Here is a 19,482-nt window from a genome sequence, read left to right on the forward strand (position 1 = left end):
TGGTAGCCGGCCTTCAGATTCCGAGTGGCTGGATAATCAGATAGCTCTTCCATCTTGTGAATTTGCTAGTTCTGGCTTTTCCTGACTCTTGAACTTGACTCAGGTTTTGTTTTTATTGGATCACAGCAGAGCTTTGAGTCATCCAGAATGGATGATCAAAATAGAATATTTGTGTTAGACCTAAACTTTTTGAAAATTTAGTTCTCCTATTTCTTAAAAACGTTAAGTAATCACTTTGAGAGACACATTATGATCAGTGTATTTCAGGACTGTCCTACCATATGTAGTGTCAAGAACTTAATATATATTCATAAGTATTTCAAGTAGCTATAACTATCATAGCTCATGGTTTCATAGTTTAAATGTAAAACTGCATGCTTCAAACATGCATTCAAAAATATTTAAATGCATTCCATATATTGAAGATGTTTTATATATATATATATATATATATATATATATATATATATATATGAACACACATTCACACAAATGCTTTCCTACCCATTCTTTGTTTCATGTAATGTGGAAATATTATTTTTATCAGTGGTATATAAATAATAAATATAAGGTAATTTAGATCTGTGTTTATTTGTAACAGGACATTTCTAATAGAAGGCATAGTAATACATTTGGGTAGTTTTCATGCCTTCCATGTAATAAAATCAGGCCATTAAAAAATTTTATTTTTGATGATGGTTAACATTGTTGAGGATGCATGCCCATGTGGATCACTGATTAGGATGAGAAAGATCAAGGAATAGGGGAAAGTGGATGAGATCATCATTCCCAATTTTCAAAAAGATTTATTTATTTTATTGCAAAGTCAGATATACAGAGAGGAATCTGTCCAACGATTCACTCCCCAAGTGGCAGCAAAGGCTGCAGCTGAGCCAACCAAAGCCAGGAACCCAGAGACTTTTCCGGGTCTCCCACATGGGTGCAGTGTCCCAAGGCCATCCTCAGCTGCTTTCCTAGGCCACAAACGGAGCTGGATGGGAACTGGCGCCTGGATGAGATCCTGGTGCATGCAAGGCAAGGACTTTAGCTGCTAGGCCATGGCACTGGGCCTCATCATTTCCATTTTTTTTCTTCTTGTATCTGGAGAAGAAAGAGAAGGGGAAAAGCCACACCCAGCATCCCAACCACATCGGTACCCGGGAATGGGGGACAGCCACCCAATGTCATCCCAGAGCCCTAATGTGGAGCATGCTCCAAGGGTACTGTTCAAGTGGTTTTGATAATTCTGGAATGCTACTGATTTCATTGTTCCAGAGTTGAGGAAATCCTTCCAAGGTCCACTGGCTGAAATAGCCCACCTTAAAGTCTCCATTCACCCAGATACTTGTTGTCAACATGGCCAGGAGAACTGTCCAATTTGTTCTGCCCTCCATCCTGTGCTATGGGCTAGACGTCCTCTGCACGCCCCAATGGACCGTCACCCCCATGTGCATCTGGGCATGCCATCTACTGCACCATCTTCAGCGACTGAGGAGCAAGCCGGTATCTTTTGGTACAAATGTTTCTGTTTCGGAAGTGAACTTTAGGGAAGACGAAATAGCTAAGTAGAATCACAGTAAGCAACTTCACACTGTTGTCGAAACTTTTTAAAATAATGTAAAAATATTAAAAGCTAATCAATGCTTTTATTTGACTAATTTCTATTCGAAATGGCATTCATTATCTTAAAAGTATTATTTTACATATGAGAAAAATATTGTCATGAAATTTAAGAAAGTAGAAATTTTTTTTCTAAAAGAAAAAAGTAATTTGCTTAAATTTATTCCACTGATACGTAGCAGAGATGGGGTTTGCATGCCCGAGTTGTGATGTCTCCTGATCACAGCAAGCCTCTGGCTCTTCAGCGCTCGATAGGATTATTTGGTTTTTTTATTTTTGTTTTTTTTTTTTAAAGATTTATTTATTTTATTACAAAGTCAGATATACAGAGAGGAGGAGAGACAGAGAGGAAGATCTTCCGTCCCATGATTCACTCCCCAAGTGAGCCGCAACGGCTGGTGCGCGCCGATCCGAAGCCGGGAACCAGGAACCTCTTCCAGGTCTCCCACACGGGTGCAGGGTCCCAATGCATTGGGCCGTCCTCGACTGCTTTCCCAGGCCACAAGCAGGGAGCTGGATGGGAAGTGGAGCTGTCAGGATTAGAACCGGCGCCCATATAGGATCCCGGCGTGTTCAAGGCGAGGACTTTAACCACTAGGCCACGCTGCCGGGCCCCTATTTTTGTTTTTAATTTAATAATTTATTTATTTATTTATTTTTCCTTACAAAATCTTTTATTGTTCCATGATACAGTTCCATACGCTGTGAGAGTTTCTTTTCCCCCTCCCCAAGTACCTGCCCCCATTTCCTCCATATCATTGCAGTAGTACAGTCCTTTACAGTCAGCCATAAGTCCATCATTCTGCTATTTCAGTGTAACCTGATATTGTAGGCATGGACAGTGGCAGAGTGCAGCATCCTATTGTCAAGATACAGTCAACAGATTCATTGGGAGTCCATCTTTGGTTTGGAAGTAGAGGTGCATGCTGTATTGTATCTTCACATCTAAATGTGATAGTCTCTATTACATTTACCATATATCCCCTTAAATGAAAAGCCATAAAACAAAATCAACAGAGAGAAAAATAGAAAATTTACAACAACATGAAGTTAAATAACATGCTACCAAATGACCAATGTATCAGTTTATTTAAAAAACAAAACTTGTTTATTTGAAATTCAGAATTACAGAGAGAGGGATACACACACAGACACACACACACACACACTCACATATCTTCCATGCTCTGGTTCACTCTCTAGATGGCCGTAACAGCCAGGCCTAGGCCAGGCTCAAGCAGGAGTCAGGAGCTTCTTCCAGATTTCTCACGTGGGCGGCAGCGGCTCAAGCACTGGAGCCATCTTCCCCTGTGTTTTCCAGGCTATTTAGCAGGGAGCTGGATTTCCGCAGGCTGAACTGTTGCCCTTTGGGGATGCTGGCATTGCAGGCATTGGGTTCGTCTCCTGCGTCAGCACTAGAGTCCGTAATCAGGCTTCTTACACTGGATCCTGTCAGTGTTTCGGCTGGTATTCCTATCCTGTGTTTCTAGTTTCAGTTAATGCCGTGAGTAAAATCAGGAAACTACGTACATTCTTGAGCATCAATCCTAAACATCATAATATTTCACGAACACACTTGAGGCTTATTCCTCTGTGTGTTTATGTGTGTGTATGAAGTAGTCCTGGATATATGATATATATCGTTGATAGATGTAGTGTAGCCCTAGTGATGTTTATTGAACTTTAAGTACATTATGACATGACACTGTCCCTAACCTACCATGATTGTTGGTCATTTGCAGGTTTTAAATGCCCAGCGAGCAGGGTACAAAGCAGCCATAGTTCACAATGTTGATTCTGACGACCTCATTAGCATGGGATCCAACGACAGTAAGTACAGGTATCACTTTTCTTCTCTCCTGTTTGAAGAGCATTTGGAACTAAAAATTAGTAGATTTTCCTCCTCTGGTTTTCTGCTTAAAAAGGAAAATTTCTTCTCTATAGATAATTCTCAATTCTTAACCCTTTTGGGATAATTCTATTTTTAGTTGATGGAATTGTAAACAGTTTTTTTTTAAAATCTGTGTTTTTAAATTTATGTTTTGATTAAAACCAAAGTCAAAGTTTTAGAGTTAAATCTCTGAGTTAAATATTTCTTTTTTTATAAGATTTATTTATTTTTATTACAAAGTCAGGAATATAGAGAGGAGGAGAGACAGAGAGGAAGATCTTCATCCAATGACTCACTCCCCAAGGGACCACAACGGCCAGTGCTGCGCTGATCTGAAGCCAGGAGCCAGGAGCTCTTCTGGGTCTCCCACGTGGGTGCAGGGGCCCAAGGGCTTCAGCCATTCTCTGCTGTTTTCTCAGGCCACCAGCAAGGAGGTGAATCAAAAGTAGTGCAGCCAGGACTTGAACCAGCTCCCACTTAGGGTGCTTGCATTGTAGGGGGTGGCTTTACTCACTATGCTACAATGCCATCCTCACACCATCATATAAAACCTAGTATTTACAATAAATTTTAAATATTCTGATGTATTTTAACAAGATCACTTTGATCTTTGGAGAGTAGATTGAAGGTGAAATATGGTCAAGGGTGCCCACAGAGAACATTGGTGCAGTCAAGGTGATGAGAGGTGATAGAATTCTGGATTTATTTTGGAGTTGACAGGATTTGATTTAGGGAGTAAAGGGAAAGGAGGAGCCAAGAATGGCTCCAAAAAAATTTTTTTTTAATCTATTTTATTGTATTGTTGTTGACAATCTTTACATAGTTAATTACAGTTAAGTGAGAAAGAAGAAAAAAAAGAAAAAAAAAGGTTCAGGGGGATAGGGAAGTGGGTAATGCTATTATGTCAATATTGTTTCCATCATGTATCTGAGGTAAAGGGGGACATTGAGGGAGAAGCCCCACCTGGTTTCCCGCCCACCCCAAGTCCCGGATGTGGGGCATGCTCTGAGATATGTGCTCGAGTGGTGTTAATAGCTCTCCAGTTATGAATCGTTGCCAGTTTCGCTCGATGAGGTCGTCCACTGATTGATATGGTCCATCATAAAGTCTCCGTTTGCCCCATATTTCGCTGCCAACATATAACTGAGATGAATGATTGTCCTGTTCTGTCTTCCGTCTTTTCTTGGTTAGAGTTCTGAGTCCAGCAGTTCGATTGGGGAGATCTCCAAAGATACTTTGAGGTATTCCCAGATTAGTTTCTTGTATGTTCTAGCAAGCGTTTAACCTGGGAGAGCAGGTGTGCCCGTGACACCTGGATGAGAATGAATAGGTTGATGGAGGAAAGACATACAGATTATTAGCATTTGGGAAACAGTAATTAGGAAAGCATCTATGAGACAATCAGATGGAAATATTAGTTAATTGGATAATGAATCTGAAGAGACTGCAACTGAGCATTAAAATTGTAATTTTTCTGTGATATAATAGAACGGCTTGGCAATATATATCCAGTTATTTTGTAGATTAGAAAGTATTTGGTGAACTAGAACTTCTGTGGCTTCATTTTCAGTAGGTAAATGGTGCAATTTCCATGCTAACTGTTCATATTTGCCTATAGCATTGTCCCTCACCCTTTCTTCATCTGCTTGCTAAAGGGAAAAGCTTTTCTTATGTCTTTAGATATCATATCACAAGTTATGTTACTTCTAATGATTGTTAGGTAATATTGACAAGTCAAATGTTTCACCTTGAGTATGAAAAAGTAAAACATCTAATGAGTGTGTAATCTCAATTTTTAAATATGAACTAAAATAAATTTAAGTTATTTGTGGTTACAAAAATCTCTAAGCAAGATAGAAAATACCTCTGTAGAGCATATAATCCTATAGCAATACTGATGTAACCATTAAAAATGATGAGGTTGATCTGTATTGGCAGGAAAGAAAGGCTATCTGAAGTGTATCATGGAATGGGAAAAAAACTTGAACTTTCTAATCATTTCTTTAAAGATTTATTTATTTATTTGGAAGGCAGAAGGAAGAGAGAGAGCTTCTATCTGCTGATTCACTCCACATATGGCTACAACAGCCAAGGCTAGGCCAGGCTGAAGCCAGGAGCCAGGAACTCAGTCTGTGTCTTCCATGTGAGTTTACATGGGCCCAAGCACTTGGCCCATCATCTGCTGCTTGCCCAAATTAGCAGGGAGTTGAATGGGAAACTAACCAATCAGAACTGAAACTGAAGAACTGTGATGTGGGATGTTGTCATCGCAAAGTGTCCTTTACTCTGCACTGTATAGCACCAGCCCCTTTTCTATTACTAACTGATTCTGTTCATATGAAAATAAACATCTTTTTAAAGATTTATTTATTTTATTACAAAGTCAGATATACAGAGAGGAGGAGAGACAGAGAGGAAGATCTTCCGTCCGATGTTTCACTCCCCAAGTGAGCTGCAACGGGCCGGTAGGCGCCAATCCGAAGCCGGGAACCAGGAACCTTTTCCGGGTCTCCCACGCGGGTGCAGTGTCAAGCTTTGGGCCGTACTGGACTGCTTTCCCAGGCCACAAGCGGGGAGCTGGATGGGAAGTGGAGCTGTCAGGATTAGAACCGGCGCCCATATGGGATCCCGGGGCTTTCAAGGCGAGGCCCAATATGAAAATAAACATTTTATCAATCTCATCAGTATAAAGGCAGTGATTAGATATTCCTAGAGTAACCATGTTTGTTCCTGCCCTCCTGCTATTTAGATATGCCTGTGTTTGTGAGAGAGAGGGAAAGGCAGAGAGAGAAGGAGGGAGAGAGAAATAGGGTGAGGAAGGAGAGGAGAGGGCGTTAGGAGAGAGAGAAGGGTGTGTCTGTATATATAGGAAAATAGTGTTTACATTTGCATAAAGCAACTTGGAGGTGACAAAAAAAGCTTGTCTTTTTAAGAATAATAAACCAAAATAAGCCATCAGTGGTTGCTGAGGGTAGGAAGAAGGAATAACTGTAAAGGGGGGATGAGGCAGTTTTTGAGGGTGGTTCAAATAGTCTGTGTCATAGTTATGGTGGTTACATAATTATCCTTGCAAAAACTTGTACAAGGTAATGTTACTTTCTATACATAGGTTTTTTTTTTAATGGAAATGTTTACAGTTTTGTTTTAAAGCTAGAAAACATCATTAGAGTTAGAAGCATTAGAGATTCTAACTATGTAAGTTTTAAAACTCTAATCTTGTGTGTGTGTTTTGGGGAAGCTAAGTTTTATGGCACACGTCATTTAATATACATCGAAATTCTGTTAATCCCCTTATTCCCCTTCTTCCATTAACCAGGAATACATGCAAAAGAAATCTTCATTTTCTTGTTTTATCAATATAATCATAGTAGTAGTATTTTCCTAGAATGGAAAACAAGAACAATTCTTACTACTTCTAATACAACATTTGTTTTTGGATAGAAATGGTTATTTTTATTTTCTTGCAATCCCCTTCTTAAATTTTTTAAAAAATTTTTATTGGAAAGTCAGATACACGGAGAGGAGGAGGAAACACAGAGAGGAAGATCTTCCATCCAATGATTCACCCCCCAAGTGGCCACAATGGTTAGAGCGGCTCCAATCCAAAGCCAGGAGCCTTGTGGCATAATGTATATTGCGTTGCTATTTAGAATGTAGAACAGTTATTTTGAAGATTGTAGTATAAAAAGGGGAATTTAAAGCCAAATCTGTTATTTAGCTCACAGCTAATAATAGGACTGCTTTTTCCTATTGTTAACATTAAAAGAATTGTTTTTGTGTCTGAGTAATGCCTAATTTTCTCCAGATTATTTTTTGGTGACATTTGAGTTTGGATTTGAATATAAGTGTAAGTCAAATTTTTTGAGAAAGCACCACTCAAAACGCAAGGCTTTATCATAGCCTCCAGGGATAGGAGGAAGTAGACATTTACCCAGCTTTCCTCTCCTTGTGTCTTTATCAACTCCTCCCAGCCATTAGCTCTGGAAAGCTAGATGTAAGCGGTGTTATTTCTAAAGCTGTTATAAAGTGGTCATTACCTGGATTATACCTCTCTTGGAAATGGGTATGTGGAAGCTTTATTCCCTCCCCTTCCCTTTCCTCTCCTCCCCTCCCCTCTTCTCCCCTCCCCTCTCTTCTCTTCTCCTTCATAGTTTTGTCTGTGGGGCAGATAATTAGCCTTGTGATTGAATAACCTGGCTCTCTTATTGTACTCCTTGGGTTCAGCACTGTGCTCTGGCTGCTGAGGTCAGCATCCTGCTAGTGCAGACCCGGCATGCCGCAGTAATGCCCCAAGTAATTCCTGTGAGTTCCCGGTTCTTGGCTTCCATTTGTTCCTGTCTTAGCCATGTGGGCATTTGAGGAAAGAATCAACAGATGTCTTTCTGACTACCTCTCAAATAATTCTTAAAAGGCATATCTGAAGAGGGGAAAAGGAAATAGAAATACTAAAAATACAATTGTGTTGCTGTTTTAGGACTACTGAGAGAATAGGTGAGGCAGTCTGTATATGCAAAAGTCTGTGATTGTAGATGTTACAGAGTTTCTAAATTTGATGATGAAATCAAATCTATAATCTAGAAAATCAGCAATGGAAAATTTAAGGTGATTGTAATTGTTTGCAGTTGCACTTGCTGCTCTTATGAAACAGCTAAGAATGCATTGTAAATATGGGCTTTTAATATTAATTTTATTATTATTTTATATAGTTGATGTGTTAAAGAAAATTGACATTCCATCTGTCTTTATTGGTGAATCGTCAGCCAATTCCCTGAAAGATGAATTTACATATGAAAAAGGGTAAGTAATAATATAAAAAAGTCATGTAACTTAAATTTTTCCTTTATACTAGGGGAGAATTCTGTAATATTAGGTATAATCAGGATTGTGTCTTTGAATGAACTGTTTTGCTTAATTCTGTCTTTCTATGTCTTTGTGATTTAAAGACTTACTGCGCTATTCTATGTGTGCTTATATATTGTATTGAAAGCATGTTGAGAGAAAGGTAGCCATTTGCTAAAAAGAAAACAAAACCTGTCATTTTTTAGTTTAATCAAACCCTTTATATATTTTTATGTAGTTCACATTTAGATGACATTCTCTTTGAAGAAATGTTTCTATTTTATTAAAAGGAAATTTGGTATTTTGTAAGCAGACTCCAGAAGTAGTAGCAGTGACTAACTCTACAAAGACAAGAAGTCAGTTTTCAAGATTTAAAAGTTTGATTTGGAATAAAAACTTCTATATGAAACTTCTCTAAAAAACTGTATTACAGAAGGAATTGAAATTGAACTAAGAAAAAATTTTCTAATTTAATACTATAGAAAACAGTTTAGTGAACCCTTCAGTGTTTCTTCCAAAAATGCACTTTGTTTTGACTGAGAACTATAACAAAAATGTTAATAATTGTCTACTGTCTACTCCATTCTTTTTAACATCTTTTGATGTTTACATAGTTGAGAAGGGTGCGTGCCCATGTGGACCACTGCTTAGGATGAGACCATTGTTTTCAATGTTCTCCTCCTTCTTCCTGTAGCTAGGCAAAGAGGGAGAGAGGGGGGAAGCCACCACTCCATGTTATCCCAGTCAATACCCGGGAGTGGGGATGGCCACCTGATGTCATCTCAGGGTCCCCAATGACTCCACCTTTAAATGTCCCCCTTTCCTAGGAAATGCATGGGGTTTTTTTTAAAGATACAACAAATCATTAGTGTATATTGTTTCGCTTCTATTTTTAAAATGAGGACCATAGAGGTTTTTTAAAATTTATTTATTATTACTAATTCATTAATTACATTGTATTATGTGACACAGTTTCATAGGTACTTGGATTCTCCCCACCCCTCCCCAAACCCTCCCGCCATGGTGGATTCCTCCACCTTGTTGCATAACCACAGCTCAAGTTCAGTTGAGATTCCCCCATTGCAAGCATATACCAAACATAGAGTCCAGCATCTTATTGTCCAGTCAAGTTCAACGGCTTCTTAGGTATACCCTCTCTGGTCTGAAGACAGAGCCAGCAGAGTATCATCCCGATCAATTAAAAGCTCCAACATACCATCAGCAAAAATTTACATCATTATGGAATTAATTGACATAGTAATGAGTAACCAATATGCTAAAAGTAAATGCGAGTTCCTAGCCACCTTCTGTGACCACCTCATTGACATTTCAATTTTAGTTTATACACAACATATAACATACCTAACATAACATGTTATGCATAACATCGTGTCATCTTAAATTAAGGCAAACATGTGGTATTTAACCTTTTGGGATTGGCTCATTCCCCTTAGCATTATGGTTTCCAGTTTGGCCCATTTGGCCACAAAGAACTGCATTATGTTTTTTTTAATAGCTGAGTAGTATTCCGTGGAGTAGATGAACCATAGCTTTCTTAGCCAATCCTCTGCTGATGGGCATTTTGGCTGCTTCCATGATTTTGCAATTACTGATTGTGCTGCTATGAACATAGGAGTGCATGTTGGTTTCTCATAAAACAAGTGTTCTGGATATATTCCTAGGAGTGCTATTGCCAGATCATATGGTATGCTGAATTTGAGTTGTTTGAATGTTCTCCATACTGATTTCCGACCATAGAGTTTTCACTTAATTGTTTTTAAATATGCATCTTATTTTTCTGTGCTACAAGGCACAAACATAATCATTGTTTTCTTTTTAAATTTCATATTGCTGCCTTTTAGCCAACTGCATTTGTAATATTTCTGATATCATGCTACAGAGCGTTGAAGATAATAAACGTTGTTGTCTTGTTCCTTACTTTACTGAGAAAGCTTCTCATGTCCTTTTTAAAGTAAGATTCTAGGTTTTCAAAAAAAATGTATTAAGAAAATAACCATCATTCCTCTTCCTGTAGAGCAACTTTGCAGTGCTTTTTGACATGATCTGTAGCACAGATGGCTGGGATGGAAAGCCACTGAGGATTCATGGTTGAGGGTTGGATGTTGGAAAGAACAATGAGATAGAGCTTCTGTGTAAACCAAGGATTTGAGGGATTTGATTGGTTATTGGTTTGAAATGTAGGCCTAGCCACCTGGTTTTAAGATAGTCTGAGAACACAGATGAAGGAGACAAGCACCCTGTACCCAGGGTTGCTTAGGACTCTGGAATGAAGTCTTAACTGGGCTGCACAGTATTTAGGGGTGGACATGAAGGTTGGCAAGATGTTCAACATACCTTACTTCTCAAATGCACATAAACCCAGGACGGAGATGATTCTGCAGGCTCGGCTGTGGGAAACGTGGGCAGATCAAGGAAATTGAAATGAAGCCAAATGAGTGATGTTCTGTTGTAGTTTTCACCCTGTGTCATCCTTGCCACCAAGTCCACCACTGGCAATATTGATTTAAAAAAATTGGTATCTTGAATGTGTTTTGAGCTTGAATTGAGCTTTTGACTGAAAATGCTTAGAACTTTTTGTCAATTTTAGAGCATTTAAAATTATAACAATGTGTTTTGACAGACAAATGATTTGAGATAGAGCACGTGATTAGTAATGGGATATTTAGAAAATTAAATGTAGAACCTAGGCTGATGAATCCTACACAGAGCTTCTAGAAAAATGTGAAATTGATTACATTTCTAGTTTCTAGTAAAGACTCTTAATTTCTACTTTGCTTGGAGTCCCTGAACTTTTGGTTTATTTATTCCCACTTAGTAGCTCTGTTCATTTATGAGGAACCCTGGAGCTTGTTTCATAGGACACTATTTATCTCAGCCAGGCAAAGTGTGCCATAGAAAGTCCTAAACATACGAAGAGAAGGGAGAAGAAGACCGGAATGTAAGAGGTGTAGGCCTTTTCAATACTGAGATATCAAGCCACAGTGGGTTAATGTCAGGATATATTATAGTCTTGCTTAAACTCTCACATTGTTGCTGTACAGTAGGTTGGTGGACTTGGGGTTTGAGATGTGGTAAATGATTAGCAACTCACGGAAAAGCCATGACAGGTACAAGTGGGGCCATTGGCATCAGCACTTGCAGAAACTACGTTCCAAGGAGCTGGCCTCGATCTGAAGGTGGGGGTATTACATTGATCAGCCCAGGCCTGCTGCTGCTGCTGTGGTTTCTGCACTGATCATGCAAGGACACATGAAAAAGTTTGTGAAATATGAATATGAATATGTATATTGTGCAAAACTGTTTTGAAATCTATAGTTTTTTCATAATGTACAATTTCCACAGATGTTTTGAATCCCCCTACCCACATATGTCAGTGTACAGAAATGTATGTCATCCCCCAGACTCCTGGAAAGTGATTGAAATAAAAAGCAACTTACATTTTAGCAATTCTGATAGGTTTTTGAAAGTGTTTGAATTTTGAGGGGAAATTTCTGGTATTTTCTTTTTGTTTCTGGTTCAGTTTGCTTGAGCTTCTTTAATATTAGTATAATAAATGACAGAAGGAAGAGTGCAGAGCAGTTTTGAAGTAAAAATGTGCTTTCATGTTATTTTTCTTGAAGTCTATGGTATTCTAGGAATACCAAGAGTCAACCTGGTTTTTTGGCCCCATTTATATTGAAAATTGTCGTTTTAACTTCGTATTGTGAAGCACCTGGCTTCACTTCCTAGAGCAAGCACTCCATGGTGGGTCACAAAGTGGCACTGCCAGCACCATCCTGCTTCGGTAGCGCAGTAGACCTAAGGATGGATAAATCATTATATAGACAGTATAAGTCATTATATAGACATGAACATTAAATAGACCCTTCCCTAAATCAGGAAATGTTCAACACAGAGTTTTATGTCATGTAAAATTTGCTCATGCAACACAGAGCATGTACTTCTCACACAGTTTCATCTCGGGGGTCTCACTCAGATTGTATGATGACGCAATACAGTGACTGATGACATGGTTAATAACCATAATGACTGCTAACAGAGGTACAGCATTCCGATTCCTCACCCGCACAACATACACATTTCAAACAGTGGAGAAGAGAGAGGAAGCCACAACTTGGAAATTTCTTAACTAACCGGTTTTTCATTCCACTTTTCAGAGTTGAATGAATGTTACAAGGGCTATGTTCTTTTTATCTGGTGAAACAGCAACGTGCAAAACAGTTGGGAGAAAGGAGTATATTTTGATTAGAATGGGTTGTAGGATTTTGCCATGGGAGACCTAATTTGGTTGAGGTGGAAGTTCTTGTTGACACGATGCCAAGGTGCTACCCAAGATACCACCACGACTTGTAATCCTGGTGTTGGATATAAAATGTGACTTTTGCCCGGAATACTGCAAACGATGTCTCTTTTGGGCCGACTCAGTAAATGTTATTTGGCTGTTTTCCTTTAAGTACTCTAATAGATTCTCTTAATTTTACAACAGGTTGTTTTGAAAACCATGTGAAATAGATTTAAATTATCAAATATCATATATTAGGAAAGAGCTATGCATTGTAGTTTAATTGTAATGTGATCATGTCTCTAAAGCAGTTTAATTACCAGTTCTTAATTGTTATTTTTGGTTTTCTTCTAGAGGCCACATTGTCTTGGTTCCAGAATTCAGCCTTCCTCTGGAGTACTACCTGATCCCCTTCCTCATCATAGTAGGCATCTGCCTCATCCTCATCGTCATTTTCATGGTAGGTAACTAAGCTTTTTAAAGATAGCATGGATGGATCTGAAGTATTTCATTAAATGAAGGAAGCCTTCTATAAGAGTTCATCCTGTTTGGGGTCATTTTTATGATGTTTTGAAAAAGGTAGAAAGCAATCTGAGTTAAAAAAATCAGAATGGTGATTTCCTCGGGGGGATAGGGAAGGTGATGAAGTTACCGGAAATAGTGTGGAGTGACTTGCTGCGAAAGAGAGATTGGCTTGAGGGACTGAGAGCTCATCCGCTGGGTCGCCCCCCAAATGTCTGCGGTGGGAGGAGCCAGAAGCAGTCCCGTTCCCTCACTTGGAGGTCAGAGATGCAGCCACTGGAGACCTCACCTGCTGCCTGCCCGGGTGCTCGTTAGGCAGGACCCAGAACCAGGAGCACAGCTGGACTTGAACCCGGGCACTTGGGTAAGGGCGAGCATCCCAGTCGGTGTCTTAATGTTCAATAATGTATTTAGTTTTTTAATTTTTTTAAAGGTGTATGTATTTATTTGAAAAGCAGACCAGACAGATGTATCTTCCACAAGCTGGTTCACTCTCCAAATGGTTGCAATAATCAGATCTGGGCCAGGCCAGAGCCAGGAACTATAAGCCTGAAATTCCATCCTGAATACCTGGGCTATCTTCTGCCTTCCCAGGCATATCAGTAGGAAGTGAGATAAGAAGCCAAGAACTGGGATTCAAAGTGGCACTCTGATAGGAAATGCCAGCGTTTCAAATTGCTGATCCTGGGAATTTTTGTGTTTTTCCCATAGTTTTGTTATTTTCCTAGGTAAAGTGTCTCCTAATGATAAATTTTGCCTTAAATATATTTTATCTGATGCACCAACTTTTCTTTTGCTTTGGATGTTCATGGCATAACTTTAGTCCTCCACTTTTTTTATTTGTGTCATTCAGTTTAATCTTCCAAATATCATACAGTTGCATTTTTTCCTTATAAAATGTGATGTATTTCTGTTAAAAAAAAAAGTGAATTTAGAAGTGGGCACTGTGGCACAGTGGTTTAAACCACTGCCTGGGGTATTCGCATCCCAAATCTGAGTGCTGGGTGAGTCCCCACAACATCACTTCTGACCTAGCTTCCTGCAAATAATGCACCTGGAAAAGCAGCAGCTGGTGACGTAAGTGTGTTGGCTCTCGCCGTCCACGAGGGAGCCGGGCCTGGGCATTTGGGCAGTAACCAGCAGAGCAGAGATCTCTCTCTAGCTCTCCCTTTCATTTTATTATTTTGTCTTTCAAATAAATAAGTCCTTAAAATTTTGTTTGAATTGACTCATTTACATTTATTGTAGTCACATATTTGGAATAATTCCTATTTACTTTTTATTGTGTTTTTAAAATGAATTTAAATTATTTAAATTTTAGTTTCTTTTTTCTTGGTTTGAAAGCCTGCATTATGTTGGCCTCCTCTTACGAGTTACTGTTCAGGTACATAAAGAAAGCATTTAGGGCCCGGCGTAGTAGCCTAGCAGATGCATTTCTCACTTTGCACATGCCAGGATCCTACATGGGCGCCAGTTCTAATCCCGGCAGCCCCACTTTCCATCCAGCTCCCTTGTGGCCAAGGAGAGCCTTGGGACTCTGCACTTGCGTGGGACACCCAGAAGAGGCTCCTGGCTCTTGGCTTTGAATCGGCTCAGTTGTGGCTCCTTGGGATTTTTTTTTTTTTTTAAAGAAAGCCTTTATTTTTGAGGCATTATTGGCATATAATGATTACACATAAATTCTACAATTTAGTACACTTGATCTTAGCCAAAAGGCCGAGAAGCGATTACAATTTAGTAAATTAGAAATAAGTACCACTATCACAACCAAGGTAATGAACTACTGATCACCACAAGTGTCCTCCCACTGCTTGGTGCTCCTTCCCTCTAGCCCTCTCCCACAGCCAGGCTTCCACAGACCAGCTTTTGATCCCATTGGATGAGCTTGTATCTTCCACATCGTGATGTAAATGCAATTGTAACATGTATACTCTATGTCTGCATTCTTTCTTAGATATATAAAAAGTTGTCAAAATATTTCCCAAAGCGGTTGTATCATTTTCCAGTCCTACTGGTAGTTTGAAAGTACCACTTCAACTACTTTCATAGCAACACTTGGTTTAGTCAACTTTTGAAATTTTAATTTTTCTTCGTGGAAGGTCGTTTTTAACTGGGATTTGGATGTTCATTTTCCTGTTGACTGAACATGTTTGAATGCATTTTTGTATTCATGTATCTTCTGTGGCTAAATATCATCAGTAATGTCCATTTTTTTCCTATTAGGTAGCTTGTTTTCTTACTATTGTGTTTTAAATATTCTTATGTATTTGGACAAAAACCCCTGATCAAATATTCAGTTTGCCAAAAAGTCCCAGTTTCATGAATTGTTTTAAGTGTTTTTTGTTTGTTTGTTTTTTGTTTTTGAGGATGTAGTTCTTAACTTGATAAAGTCATATTTATCCTAATTTCGTTTTATGAATAGTGTCTTTGTAACTTGATTCTGTCTCAGGGGACTTTGCTTTTATTCTTGCAGATACACCAGTTAAAGTTTAAAGCATTTTGTCTATTTTATCTAGCATTTCTGTGTATTTGTGGTGGAGGTGTTTTGTCCATTATGCTGCCAGAACTAAAATTATAATGACTAGTGGAAATTGTATTCATTTATAATTTATTACAGTCATAACCTTCTGTTCTTGAATAGTTTCAATCTTTGGAGTCTATAGTCACATTTATATTTATGCAAACAAATAGTTCCATATTGCTTATAATGTCTGTTAGTAAATAAAATATAGCCAAGGTCAGTGAATAAAAAATTCCAAGGATAATTTATGGGTTAAATACTCACTAATGTGATTTAATGATTTAATTAAGGATCAGTGTGATTGTGAATCAAGCATAATTTATTTTTTGTTTGTTTGGTTTTTTTTTTAAGATTTATTTTATTTTTTTTTTATTACAAAGTCAGATATACTGAGAGGAGGAGAGAGAGAGAGGAAGTGGAGCTGCTGGGATTAGAACCAGCGGCCATATGGGATCAAGGCGAGGACCTTAGCCACCAGGCCACGCTGCCGAGCCCTAATGTACTGGTTTATAGCAGCTTCCCACTCATGTGTTTAGTGTCTGAATGTATTATTTTTTTCTTTTAATTTTAGATTACGAAATTTGTTCAGGACAGACATAGAGCCAGAAGAAACAGACTTCGTAAAGATCAGCTTAAGAAACTCCCTATACATAAATTCAAGAAAGGTGAGTGAATATTATTCTGACCTTACCTCTGCGTCCCTGCATGCACTGAGGAGTGGTTACTGTGGGACTGGAGAAGCAGCACACAGTCCTTCACTTGGTGCTGTGATGCGGGGGGCAAAGGGGGCACATGCTCTACAGAGAATTTAAAATAGTTACAAAGATGACAGGAATGCTTCTGCATGCCACCAGTTTTCAGTAGTTCTAAACGCTGGCTCAGCCCCTCAGCCCCACCCTCGTCTGTCCCACCCGTCACTGGATGATCTAGACACATTCACACTAGCATGTGTCGCTCTGTTTCCAATGCATCATCTCCTTTCATGTCCTACTGTTGTCAGGTGAGTTCTACTATTATCTTCTCTTCATAGATGAGGAAATAGAGACTCCCGGCAGCAGTTACCCAGTGTGACATCCACGGTACAGATGGAGCTGGGGAGGGGTCTTAGCGTAGTAACGCAACTGGCCCTCCTTGTGCTCATAAGCTTCCGGTGTAGACGCATGCGTAGTCAATCCATTTGACCTGTACTCTCCAGATTTCAGTTTCGAATACCAGTACAAATGCTTATTTATTCAGTAGAGAAAGAAGGCAGGGTTTTCAAGTCATAAGATGCTTTAAGAACTTACCATGTTTACCACTATTTTATTTGAAATAGACAATTTAACAGCAAAAAAATTAGGAAAAAAGAATGCCCTGTTGTAAGAAGTCAACAGACACTGATAACATGTACGGTACTGTCACTGTGAGGTGTAAATTAGATACAATTTGTTCATACTTCAGAACTAGGTTCAGGATTAGCTTTAGAAAAAGCTCCCTCCCCCAAGGTTTATTTATTAATTTGTTTGTTTGTTTGTTTTATTTCAAAAGTCACAGAGAGAGATGGAGTGGAAAGAGATCCTCATTGTGCTGCCCACGTGGTAGCAGCCACCAGCGCTGGGACAGGACCAAGTGAGGAGCTAGAACCTTCATCCAGATCTCCCTTGTGGGTGACAGGGACCCAGACTCTGGGGCCAGCCTCCACTGCTTCTCCCAAGGCATTGGCAGGGAGCTGGATGCGGAAGTGGAACAGCTGAGACACAAACTGGTACTCAAATAGGATGTTGGGGGCTCGTCGGCGTGGCCTAGTGGCTAAGGTCCTCGCCTTGATCCCATATGGCCACTGGTTCTAATCCCGCCAGCTCCACTTCCTCTCTCTCTCTCTCCTCCTCTCAGTATATCTGATTTTGTAATAAAAATAAAAAAATAAATCTTAAAAAAAAAAAAAGATGCCGACAACCTTAAGGCATAGGTATGTTAGTATTTGTTTAGCTTTTGAGAAATTTAGACATAAAAATGGCAAGTGTCTCATAGCTAATAAATAAAAGGACCAGGATTACAAACCCCAGGATTCTGATATATGCTTTATCATTTCATTCCTGACGTAAAAGCATGCAAGTTAATTTGCTATGGAGTGCTAGCCTCCAGTTGAGTCTGATCAGAACCTGAAAAAGCTGCTCCATTTAAAATACTGACAGTTCCTTTACAAACTTGTCAGGGCCAGCATTGAGCTGCCTCCGGCGCCTGGGTCCCATATGATATGGGTGCTGGTTGAGTCCCGGCTGCTACACTTCTGATCCAACTCCCTGCTGCTGTGCTTGGAAAAGTAACAGAGGATGGTCCAACTGTTTAGACCCCTGCACTTTTGAGGGAGGTCCAGAAGAAGCTCTTGGCTCCTGGCTTCAGACTGGCCCAGCTGCAGCTGTTGCAGTTACTTGGGGAATGAGCCAGCAATGAAGATCTCAGCCTCATCCTTTCCCTGTAATTCTGCCTTTTAAGTAAAGTAAATGTATAAGTAAAATAAATGTTTTTAAAAACCTTGTAATTATTTGAATCCTAAAAACGTATAAATAAACTTATGATTATAAAAATGATAAACTCGGGCCCGGCAGCGTGGCCTAGCATCTAAAGTCCTCGCCTTGAACGCCCCGGGATCCCATATGGGCACCCGTTCTAATCCCAGCAGCTCCACTTCCCATCCAGCTCCCTGCTTGTGGCCTGGGAAAGCAGGAGAGGACGGCCCAATGTATTGGGACACTGCACCCGTGTGGGAGACCTGGAAGAGGTTCCTGGTTCCCGGCTTCGGATCAGCGCTCACCGGCCCGTTGTGGCTCACTTGGGGAGTGAATCATCGGACGGAAGATCTTCCTCTCTGTCTCTCCTCCTCTGTGTATATCTGACTTTGTAATAAAATGAATGAATCTTTAAAAAAAAATGATAAACTCAATAGTAAGAAAGATAGGTATTAGTGATGCGTATCGCTTGCTGAGTACCTGGTGTGATGGGCTTTGCTCATGGTGTCTCACGCCATCCTCGCCGCATGCAGACAGACTCTGTCCACAGGCCGAGCCACTTGCCCAGCGCCTCAGACCTGCAGCTGCTGAGGCTCTGATATCACTGATCTCATCGCACATCTGTTCGTATTCATTAACATACTAAATACGTTAGAGTACATGTTGATATGTTTGCTTATGTATTTAAAATAGACTTTGAGAAATCTCAATAGGGAGATTTTGTCCTTTGGCAAGAAATACTTCAAAACTGGCTTGGGATTGGCTCAGCTCCTGCCGTTGCAGCCACCTGGGAGTGAACCAGCCGACGGGAGAGCTTTGTCTCTCCTTCTCTCTGGATATCTTATTTTCCAGTTAAAACATAAATAAATCTTTTTTAAAAAAAATCTAATATAAGCATCATTCTATTGGAGTCTTTCACAAAGCAAAACAAGATAAACCTGTTTTAAATCCACTCAGCCTATTTTAGTTAAAGTTGAAACTTTAGGCCTATGAACTTGAACAGCTTTTTTTTTAAGATTTATTTATTTAAAAAATAGATTTATTTATTTTTATTACAAAGTCAGATATACAGAGAGGAGGAGAAACAGAGAGGAAGACCTTCCATCCGATGATTCACTCCCCAAGTGACCACAACGGCCGGTGCTGTGCCCATCCAAAGCCAGGAGCCAGGAGCTCTTCTGGGTCTCCCACATGGGTGCAGGGTCCCAAAGCTTTGGCCCGTCCTCGACTGCTTTCCCAGGCCACAAGCAGGGAACTGGATGGGAAGCAGGGCTGCCGGGATTAGAACCAGCTACCA

At 39.7% G+C, this 19,482-nt stretch overlaps 1 protein-coding gene across 2 annotated transcripts in view; it reads left to right on the top strand.

The window, feature by feature from the left end:
* The window catches only part of RNF13 (ring finger protein 13), a 78,594-nt gene that overhangs the window by 57,233 nt on the left and 1,879 nt on the right, over window positions 1–19,482 (top strand). The window contains exons 5-8 of one of the 2 annotated variants that reach the window (XM_004597700.2): window positions 3,363–3,450; window positions 8,218–8,308; window positions 13,008–13,113; window positions 16,268–16,361. In XM_004597700.2, coding sequence (XP_004597757.1) covers window positions 3,363–3,450; window positions 8,218–8,308; window positions 13,008–13,113; window positions 16,268–16,361 — 379 coding nt within the window. Of the gene's footprint in view, window positions 1–3,362; window positions 3,461–8,217; window positions 8,309–13,007; window positions 13,114–16,267; window positions 16,362–19,482 lie in introns of both variants that reach the window. The other variant, XM_058661428.1, reaches the window with a different exon arrangement.

The sequence above is a fragment of the Ochotona princeps genome, chromosome 3 (assembly GCF_030435755.1).
Source record: "Ochotona princeps isolate mOchPri1 chromosome 3, mOchPri1.hap1, whole genome shotgun sequence".
Taxonomy (NCBI): Eukaryota; Metazoa; Chordata; class Mammalia; order Lagomorpha; family Ochotonidae; genus Ochotona; species Ochotona princeps.